Source organism: Chaetura pelagica, unplaced genomic scaffold, assembly GCF_000747805.2.
Source record: "Chaetura pelagica isolate M959 unplaced genomic scaffold, ChaPel_1.0 scaffold111, whole genome shotgun sequence".
Classification (NCBI taxonomy): domain Eukaryota; kingdom Metazoa; phylum Chordata; class Aves; order Apodiformes; family Apodidae; genus Chaetura; species Chaetura pelagica.
In genome coordinates, this window is record NW_009952153.1 from 457,342 (window position 1) to 468,580 (window position 11,239).

At 38.4% G+C, this 11,239-nt stretch overlaps 1 protein-coding gene across 1 annotated transcript in view; it reads left to right on the plus strand.

Annotated features, from left to right (window-relative positions):
- VRK2 (vaccinia related kinase 2) overlaps positions 1–11,239 on the plus strand; it is a 42,802-nt gene that overhangs the window by 27,095 nt on the left and 4,468 nt on the right. The window contains exons 8-10 of the mRNA XM_010007020.1: positions 5,614–5,734; positions 8,200–8,258; positions 10,049–10,230. Coding sequence (XP_010005322.1) covers positions 5,614–5,734; positions 8,200–8,258; positions 10,049–10,230 — 362 coding nt within the window. The remainder of the gene's footprint in view (positions 1–5,613; positions 5,735–8,199; positions 8,259–10,048; positions 10,231–11,239) is intronic.

The following is an 11,239-nucleotide window of genomic DNA, read 5'->3' on the forward strand; positions in this document are numbered from 1 at the left end:
TAGGGAAATCTCTGCACTTCTATTTTCCACACTGCTCTGATGGAAGTGTTGCTGTTTGATATTAAAAACATAGCTCAATGCTTGTCCATTTTCCCTTTTCTTTTGCATGCAGGGGTTGACTAGAATATATGCAGGGTTCATTTTGTGAGGAAGGATATAAACACGTATGCTTGGAAACATATTCTTTCTGAGCCTGTGTGGCTTCCAGAGAACAGAGCTCTAAATGGCTCTGGATCAAGAGGCTTATTTGGCATCTGTCCATATATAGTTAGGAATCAGAGGGAGCCTGCTGGATTTTTTATTTGGTCAAATGAATTATTGATTTGCTGCAGTTTGGTATGTGTTCTCAAAGACTGTGTGCAGGACAAATTGTAAATCCTAAAAACTAAAGGAATATGTAACTGGTCTGGCAAAAAATGGGTGGAACTTTGCAGTGTGAAATAAAGTGTTTAGTTTCTGAGTGTTGGATTAGAAATATGTGCCCAGCAAAAGAGGAAGCTGGAGGTCATTGTATGCAAAAGAAGTCAGGCTTTAGCAAGGAAAAGATTGAAAAGGTGCCTATAACTGCCTCCAAGAATGTCCAGAAGCAGCAAAATAAGATAATGAGCATCACAACTGATGAGTGTGGCTGCGAATTGGCTGTTTAATTTTGGCTCTCATTCTCTACACCAGGAGTTCAGAAAATTAATGAATCTCACGGCTGCTTGTCAGCCCCTCACCTTTGTAATTTTTTTCTGCCACATAGATGTGAAAGAGGAGTAAAACTTCCTGTCCCTACTCTCCTGCTACGCGTTCTCCTTACTGCAAACTTGGAACTTTTTAACTTCTGACCAGGTACTTACATCTCTTGCCACCACCATTTTATCTCCCGCCCAGATCTTGTGGTGAAGTTCTCTTGCAGCTTGCAGCTTTCCCACAACATAAACATCTTTCCACAACCCTCTTTCTTTCAGCACATCTCATTTCACCAGTCCTAATGATTATTCACTCTCTGTCCATGTTTAGAGGATAATCCTGCTGCTGACTGCAGTTTTCTATTATGGATGCAGCAGAGCAGGTGCAAAACCAAGAAGGCTCTTTAGTTAAATCCTGCCGTCAGTGGACGTATGTATCTGCTTGTTTGGAGATTGCTGTGCACGTGCCTGCACATTAGGCTGCTGTGATTGTCCAGGAAAGCTCTGCCATTTTTAAGAGCTTTGAGGATCATAATTTGGGAACTTCTGGCCAGCAAGACCTTCTGGCTCACAGTGTGCTCATTAGCTTGGCTGCGGCAGGAGAACAACTGTAGTGTTGCTGCTTTTGTGGGTCTTGAAGCAAGTTACTAAACTGCTGCACTGGGACTTAATCCCGTAACTGATGGGACAGTGCTGGTCACCAGCTTTGATGCTGCCTTTGAGGGGACGTGAGCCGTCAGACCATGAGGCTGATACTGGCAGCATGGCACCTTTGTGGCCACCCAAGGTGAGGACAGTGCTGGAGAAAACATGGTTGTATCTCCTTATGAACAACTATGGGAACTTCTGCCAGGTCTGGTGAATGTTTTGTGCCCATCAGCCATATGATCAGTGAAGTGTATAGCTGCAGGATCTGAGTTTAGGAGAGACACTATAGCTGGCAGAGGAAAAGTTGCTCATTGCTGTGTCCCAGAATGAATTATCTAGAAGAGCTGTAGCACAGTTGTGGTGACACTATGTTTGCTCTGGATTTATTTTGCTTTCCAGTATTCCATGGTGGTGATTATTGTCATTGAGTACCTCAGCAAACTAACAGTACGGAACTGTACATGAGGAGAGAGGTTGTTTCCAGCTTCTGCTTCAGTTGCCCCACTCAGGATTGCATAACTCTGTACAGAATGGCCTCTAAGCATTGAAATTTACCAAACTTTGAAAATTTAACTGTATTAATCTAATCTCCTCCTGTAGCCACCCACTCATTGAGTTAGTCACTAATGTGCTGCAGTGAACTGCTCAGACTGACCAGTACCTTGGGGAGCGAATACTTGATTATTAGCATTTTTTTGTCTTTTCCTGCCCCTAATACAGGCACTGATTTTTGACAAGTCTTGTTTGATTTTTTTTACAATCATCTCGAGTTAAAAAGTTATGTCACTTTTAGTTCACTTCTTACAAAATTTTGATGACACATTTTTGACATAATTATATTTCTGCATGGTCATGTTAATACACTTTTCCTTTATTTGTTTGTGAATTAACATGAATCTCTATTCTGTAATGCCAGTGAGATTTGGAGGTTCCATTGCATGTAGATGCAATATGAGCTACTAAAATGATCCTTTTTATGAAAAGCTTGCAATCTAAAGAGACATTATTAGTAAAATTATAATGTAACAGTGCTAATTAAAAATAATAGAAGAACATTTCATCTGTCACTTACTAGCTGCCTAGATCTTTACAAAAGGCTTGAGAAATTTAGCTTAATAATGGCCATAGAGGAAAACTTCCCTTTTCACGTGGGTTTCAGCTGAGTTCTTGGGAGCAGTGTATTTTTGAGAGCATATTGTAGCTGGTGTGATATAATTTATGTTCTTTTTTGAAATAATAATCTGAATATAAATTAGGGCTCATGTAGCTGCCAAATCCAGTATACAGAGATACATAATATATTTGCTTCTTGAGGTGAATTGCTTCAGTTACGTTATTCTGAGTTGTCATTGAACCCTGTGACTACATGTTGAGTATATGTTTGTGATGTATATAAAACTTCTTATGGCCTGACTCTGATTTCATTGACATGGTTGTTAATTCATTAAATTCAGTGGAGTTGTTCCTGATTTATGTTGGCAGGAATAGGGACAGAATCAGGCCTTAAATCTTCAAAATTAAAAAATTAAACTATAAAAATACTGCTAAATAAAGAATTGCCAACATATTCCCATTAAATAATATTTCATATGAGACTAAAATAATAATAAAACAATTCCTGGTTAATAGAAAAGCAGGAATCAAATATCTATTAAAAAAGAAAGGAAAAATACCCCAAGATTTTAGTCTACAGAGAAGTAAGATAGTTTGGTTTAAATAAGTACTATTTTGAATGTATACTCTTGTAACAGTGACAAGCAGCATTGTTTTATTGTGCGTGGCTTTCACATTTTTTAAATGAAGCCAGATTGACTCCTCTCAGTTGATGTTTATCAAGAATTCTTCTAATCTCCAATTGTATGAGGAAATTTATTTCTGCAAGTAAACATATAGTTTATTATTTATGTATTAGTGCTGTATTTGGGGCGAAAATCTAATTATTTCATTGTTCATAGATAATATTCATTCATTAAAGATTAGTTAGTGAAATAATTTTTTTAAAGGATCTAAATTATTTAAAAAGTTGTGGAAGTTATCTCTTCAACCGAGCTGACGAAGGAGCAGAGAGAGAACAAGCTACTACGGTGAAATAATCAAATGACATTTTCATGTGGTTCTATGAAAAGCACATGTAAATGTCTTTGTGTAGTAACACTTGCAGTGACCTGGGAGATAAAGTGAACTGGGAGTTTACCATCTCTCTGTAAAACATTTCCCCTTCTATTTTTCAGTGATGTATGGCTTAGTTACGTATACCTTTTTCTCCCCCCCCTCCCCAACTCCCCAGCTGACTACTCTGGTTTTAGGGGAAGTTATTAGTAAAGTTGTCCCTGTTTGTGGCGGCTTTGCCCTAACCTTAGTCAGGAAATGGCTGGAAGATCTCCATGTGAGTGAGAAGGTAGTTAGTCATGGCCAAACTGTTAACTGTGAAGTAAACTGTACTCTCTGGGGACTGTTTTGTCAGAAAATTAGTTATCTTAAGTTACCTTCTGAAATAGAATTGGTTGCATTATTTACAGATTCCTATCAATCCCTCAGTGGAAAAAAAAATTGTGCATTTTAATTTTGACAGCTTTTCTCAGAAGGCCGCTTTCTGTAGCCCATCTTATAGAAACAGGTGCCAGAAGAGCATAGTGTGAAAATTAGAGGATCTGCAATCAAAAATGCTAGTTTTTATGGTTATAATCTGGAATTGCCATAATGGAAAAAGGAGTTGTGAACACGTGTATGAATGGAATTGTTCCACAGTTAACAGCAGATTTATGGCTGAAGAAATCACTACAGAACAGCAAGTGGTAGAGCTTGTGTTTTTATTTTAATATGAGAGCCAAGTCTTGCATTAGGATGTTGCTGAATCTACTGCAGAAAATAAATGGCACCCAAGGGATAGTGTAGTTTCAGATAGATTGAAGGGCCTTTAATAATCCCATAGTCTAATAGCAGTTAAAATAGAGAATGTAGAGAATAATCTTCTGCTTTTACAATAATGTGTATAGGGTAACAAGAGACAGTTATGATGTGTTGGCACCGTAGCTTTTAGCAGATGACTTTTTAAATTAAAAGGCAAGTTTGCTGAGTGACTTTCTGGAATTTATTTAATGAAGGCCCATAAAATATGATATCTGTTTACAGCTGGATTAGCAGCACTATACTCAACTACTAGGCTTTACCCTAGACAAGAAGTACTGAACAAATCCAAAATCTTTCATTGCTGGAAAGTGCAAATTAATTTTGGAAAGCATAAATCGATAACTTCTACATCTGTCTTTCTTTAATCAGGATTAACAGTTTCTGGTTTTGCAGATTCCATGTGGTCTTGACTTGCAAACTATAGTCTGCAAGTTAAATGTGTGCAAAGAAATACTGCAACAATCCAGCTTGTTCAAGTTTTATTTCCTCTGACTAGCAGCAAGCAATAGCAATTCTATTAGTATTGCATTCCCCCCCACTTCTCCTGGAAAAGTCAATCTATAGGTTGAACTTCAGTTACCTGTTTTTCTGCATAAAAGATATTTGGGGATGGAGTTCATTTTTTATTGAATTGTATCTACTGTATTTGTTTAGTGTAGTTAGTGTACCTGGGGTGTGCAGAGTGAGTGTAAGTTGTTCCTGATGTAATTCCTTTTTGAAGCAGTAGTGGTGAGTTTACACAGGACTTGCAAAACAGCAAGTGTATTTTAGCTTGTGCTACGACTTTCTAAACAAACAATTTGTGGTACTTATAAGCAGACAGCTCTGCTGCATAAGTGTACACTAGGTGGCAGTTTTGTCATATCTTCCAAGTTCAAATACCTCAGCAGGAGAACAGGAAAGGCCATCAGTGTTTAGTCTGCGCTCACAGGGTCCCTGCATGACCAATGTGGACCCCATGGACTTCCTGGAACATGTGTTAGCAATTTAGCAGCAGACATTTATTTCTTTGTTTTACTGCTTGGCTCTTTGAGAAAGTGTTGGTACTCAGTTATGGGCTGTCTGGATCATGTCAGAGGCCATGGGGATCAAGTCCATGTGACAGGCCAGACTGAGGAAGGATGAAGTTGGAGGAGGTGAGGAAACTGACCCTTACTTCAACAGTAACAAGTCACTGCCTGTCTGTGGACTGTGGCCAAATACCGGGCTGTTTTGGGTCTAATACAGCTGAATAAACAAAACACTTTGCCCATTTGGCTTTTTCATATTTCATCAACAGTAGTTCAATCAAAGTATTTTCTGTTTCCTAAGAAGAGGTTCTTATTCTTTATCCTTTTTTTTTTTTTTCTCTCCTCTTTGCCCCCCTCTCCCCAATTTTTAGCCCCATCCAGACGAGGTGACCTTGAAATCCTTGGCTACTGCATGCTGCAATGGTTATGTGGGAAGCTGCCTTGGGAACAGAACCTGAAGGACCCTGTAGCTGTCCAGACTGCGAAAACAAAGTAAAAATTAAACGACACACACATGAACACACATGCAAACCACCCTGGAACATCCTCATTACTTAACAAAGCAGATCTGAAGACGACAGCTTTACATCCTGTAGAACAGCATCTTACGAGCAAGTGAAAACAATTTCCTTTAATCAAGAGGTGTTAGAAGTAGTTAAAAACATGAACTGTGTGCATATATACCCTCTTCCACATGTTTATGTATGTACTACCGTAGATATGTGCTAAATTCAGACTCACAGTACACAGTCATTTTGTTAGCTGTGTATTTTGAGTACTCTCTTTTTAAAGAAAACATTTTTTTAATTAGTGCAGGCCTTATTGCACATACAGAAGGTTGTTGTGCGTTTCTGTTATGTTCATGCATGCTTTGTAGGGACTGTAGTACAAACATCTCTTGGAAGTTTTTCCACATGTGCATTCAATTTATTTAACTTTCTATATATACCATTTCTCAGATGCTTTTATGTAGGTTTTTAATGTTATATAAGCCTACTACCATTGCAAACAATTAAATACCAAAATACTAAAGAACTTGATTAACATATTTTCTTTTTCCCAGCATTACTCATTTAGAGCTTACTAAAGCAACAGTGTATTAGTGTTTTCTTTCTCTGCTTTCACAGCTGGGACTTGAGATAGTTAATTGCATGTGGTCCAGTGTAGCCCATAGAAGGCTGTACAGGGGAGTAGTTACCCATAAATGTACCAACACAATTGGAGAAAGCAGCAAACTTTTAAGTAGGGCAAGTCACAACAGAGGTACACAATAGGGATAGCTGAGCCACAGAAATCAATCTGCAAATTCACTGTGGCATTGGCTCTCAACAGAGAAAAAGGTTAGCCTGCAGACTGAGGATAATACAGATTACATCTGTAAATGTTGACATCGCACGTTAGGTTTAATATTTCTCCTTTAGAAGTTCTGATCATTACACAACCCCCTGCAAGGTAACACTTATACAATTCAATGTTAAATCAATTTAATCAATCAAGCTTCTCCACTAATTCATCCCTTGCAGTTAACCCTTGGATTGCTGGCATTGTCAATATGGCCAGCAAACAGATGCTTAGAGGAAATGCACAGAAAATAATACAGATTCCATTTTTACAGAATTTCCTATTAGTGTAATAAATTGCATTGTTGGTGTTAGGTAACTTGCCCAGGTCATCTCATTTATTGTGGTTTTCAGTGTCTACACTGTTTTAAAAGGCCAGAGATATGTGCATGTCCACTTGCTTCTAAGTTATTAATAAGCACATTACCAGCAGACTTAAATCACTTCTGAGCATGCCTGTCCTCTGCTGTGGCGTCTGTGTGATGGAGAGGAGGAAGGAGCTGGCCCTGGAAGGTGGGGTGCAGTTGAAAGGCAGGGGCCAGGACAGGACCTCAAACTCTGTTGTTCACCACTTTTCTCATCCTGTCATCCCTCCACTTTCCTCCCACTAATTCTTAAGCAACTGTGCCAAAGTGCTGGACATTGGTAAGGGGATCTTTAAGGTGTATTCAAATTTAGAAACTTTTATGCTGTGCTATAATTGGAGGAATTTTAATTAGAATTCAAGCTAGGCTACAGGTTTCATTTGCTCAAAATTGAAACCCCTTTATCTTGATACTAAACACCAGATTATAGACTTGAAGGTTATTAGCCTGTGTATCCCAACATTATGCATTTGAGAACATCTCCTGTTACCTGTTGGTGGACCTTTATGGCTCCTTTAAACAAACCAACAACAACAAAAAAAGGGGGATCCCTTAAGAGCATTAACAGCTTGATTAAAGTAATAGATTTCACTCACTTAGAGCAAGGGGTCTTGTGCAGCTGCAGGTTCCTAGAGGTGCTGGAAGTCATCCTGGATTCATGCCTGCACAAAGATGAGAGCTGGTGCTGCTTCCTCTGTTTTTACGGTATGATTGATTCTGATCTCCAGTGTCCTTTACTGTTTCTAGGTGGATAGAAAGTACAGCCATGACCCTGCCCTTCAGTTTATGAAGTGCATGGGACTCCCACCTTTTGTGCCTGCTTGTAAGTGTAACCGCCATCACCCAACTGCCCCTCTACTACATGGCAGAAAGAACCTGATGCTAAATGTCTAGTAGGCAGACTGGAACTGCTTCTTAAATTCCAAAATAGAAATATTAGACATTAAACTGAAATCAGAACAAAACATATCAGCTCAAAGGATTTTTCTTTCTAGAAAGTTAAAAACATCTGCACAGATAAACTTAAAGTGCAGTTGTAGGTGTAAACCTGGTCTTGCAGAAATCAGCAGTATCCAAAGAGTTAAAAACGTAGCTAGTAAGAGATTTTGTTTTAAAAGCAGCACTGTGAATCATTAGCTATCCTGGAGGTCCACTCTGTTTGGAATTGAGACTTGCTGTCTTCTTAAATCCCAAATGAAGAATCACCTGTTACAAACCCACATTAAATTGTTGTACTCTCATGTTGTTTCAGACTTATGGATGAGCTCCCAGATTCAGTGATGGAATGGAATTCTTCTGGAAGCAGCTGTAGTAAGTGTGTATACAGTATGTACTGTGTAGCTCTTTAGTCCATTACAGAAAATACTTAAATGTCTTAGTCTCTTTGGGCAAAGCAGTGTAAAAGCAACACAAATTTAACAAAGCCTTCAATTTAAAATCCTAAATGTAATTGCGAATTTTTAGACTTTAAGGTAGATGCCTTCAGCAGGTCTGAGTCCATGCAGTATTACGAGGCTCTGGTCTTAGGGTAAGCTAGTATGCAAGCAGAGGTCATCCTTGAATCAACCTGTTAGAATAAAGGCTGAAGGAACCACTCTTACACATCACTGTCCAGCAGCAGAATTCAGCATGTAAGATCTGCGTGTAGCTGGTAACATAGCAGTTGTATAGTATTCATTGTTAGATTGTATGTCACACTCACTAATTTAGGGTGCAATTTAATTGAACTAATATTTCTGACTTCAGTGGAACTCGATCAGGCCCTTCATGTACCAGCTTATTGTATTTGAAGCATTTTTAGCTCAAAGACTCCTTTACAGCAAGGGGAAAAGGTAAATTTCTGTATGCTGTCCAGTGTTGGTCACTGCTGTAAATGACTCTTGGTGCTTACTGATACAGGATACTTGGGAAAGTTAATAGTTTCATTGCAAAACTATTTTTGTTCTGCTGTTTTCCTGCATTAATGCATAAACAAGCACTAAAAAGATTATATAGATGTGGAGGGGCAAATTTTCAGCCCTGGTTTGTGGTGGTACCAAAATCTTGATCAGTCTCATCTGTGCTGGATGCCATCAAGTGGCATAAAGGATCTTCACCATATGTAATGCAAGGTGTTTGGGAGCTATGACTGTCTTAGAAACAGAAGTAGCTGTTGGTATGGAAATAGTAAGCAACTGTCTGCAAAAGGTGTAGTGCTTCATATGCAGATTTTGAAAAAGCAAACAAATGGACAATTTGTCTTGTCATATGTTTCTTCCTTCACTGAAGTACAAAAGTAACCCAGTGAAAACACCAAACTTCCTTCAAAGGTCAGTGTCTATGTTTGATTTATTCACTTGCTTTCATAACATTTCTGTATTTGAATTATTGGAATGCGTCATATGTTACATGAAATATATTACATGATGTGTATATGTATTTAGTAAATCTTTACGTCTGGAATTCTATCAGATACAATGTACTTGGGTCTTAATTGAAAGAGAAGTTTGACACCCCCCCATGTTTTTCCTGATAAAATTATTTCTGCCATTCTCTGTCCCCCTGCTTCTAGAACCACTTGATAATAGCAAATATAGCAAATAGCAAATAATATGATAGCAAAGTAATGCTGGAGTTAGACTGTTTAAGCTGTAATTTCAAAAACAATATTTGTCCAAGTATTAGAAGTAAAAAAAAGTTTTTTTCCGGTGAATTCAAAGTATTACACATGTATATGCAGATTAAAATAATGTTCTTAACAGTAGTTAATACTTAAAAGGCTATTGTGTTCTACTTCTGTTTTACACAGATCTATTCTATCAATATTTGTCAATAAACTTTTGATTAATTTTGATTAAAAATAGCTTCCAGTACTACACAAATTAGTGCACATGCATAACAAGACCTAGGACTTAAGGGTTAGCTTGTCTGTCCAAGTCCATCTTTTCCTTCTCTCATGTCAAAATGACAAGATACTGTCAGTTCTGTGTTTGAGTGTGTCTTCAGCTGAAATTGTCTCATCTTGTTTGACCGTATAGGATTGGTATCCATTATGGAATTAAATTCTTTCTGAAGTTCTAGGACTGCACCAAGTGAAATCTACCTTAAAATATACCCCACAGGTGAGATATCCAAGTTTTTGGCATGCGTTTCTGGCTTAGCTTATGATGAGAAGCCAAAGTATCAAGAGCTGAAGAAAATCCTGCTGGATGGGCTAAAGTCAAGTGGAACTCGCTATGATGGCCCTCTGGAATTTGCTGCCGCAGCATGTGCACAAAACCACCGTGCTGCTAAAATCTCCAGAGTAAGTCAGACAGTTGTGGGATCATTTCTGACATCTCCTGCTTGATTGTTGCCTTTTCTTTTGTAGAAGAGGAAATAGTTTAGGATCTCAAAATGAGACTGACACAGCAGTTCTTTTGCCTTAGATACATCGTGTTTGTTAATTCCTGTTTCCCCTGGCTTTGCTTAAAAGTGGGATGTCAACCCTTAAGGAGGAAGAACTGTCATGAGTCCTTTTGACCTACAGCCTACCACTTCAAAGCAGTGGGTCTGTGGGGGAGAATTATTTACTTTCAGGATAATGGGGAAGTCAAGGACTTTGTTCACTAACATCTTGAAGACAAGACTGAATGTCAGGTTTTTTCTTCATTCCAGATAAAAAGCAAAGTTACCTTTGTTAGTGAAAGTATTTAATTCATTTTCTCACTTTCAAACTTGTCTCTATCATTTGCCTTTACACTCCTGCAGCCACTAATGTGGAGGAGGTATTATCCTGGGGTTTAACTGTGTTACTGGTATGCAGTGCTATGTGATGCACTAACAGAGAATTTTAACACTGACAGCTATAATATTCTATGTTCCTTTTGTACTTTTAAGTCTGGAACTATACAGAGTTAATAAAGCCACGTTTTAGTAAGTAGAGACAGGTAATTAGCAGTCTTACTGGACTTGCTGGGAAATGTCAGTCCCATCATACCTCTGCCTCGAAACTCCCTGTATGCAAAAGCCCCATTTCTGTCTCTGATGCGTGTGCAATAAGGCAGGGTCAGGGTACCATTCATTTTTAATATTTCTGGTGAACTTTGGACCATCACAAGTGTACGTGAGCCAAGAATGCAGGATGGAAACTAATGTGACTGATAGGCTGCTGGATGAATGGTGATTCAAGTATCAGTGCACAGATGGTTCTGATTTGCTGAGTTTTGTAGCTGCTGCATCTGAAGACATAAAATATCCTTCTAGTCATAAATTAGCTCTTTGGAAGCAAAACCTTGGCACCAGAGCTTTGCAACCTTCAATTAGTAGGGAAA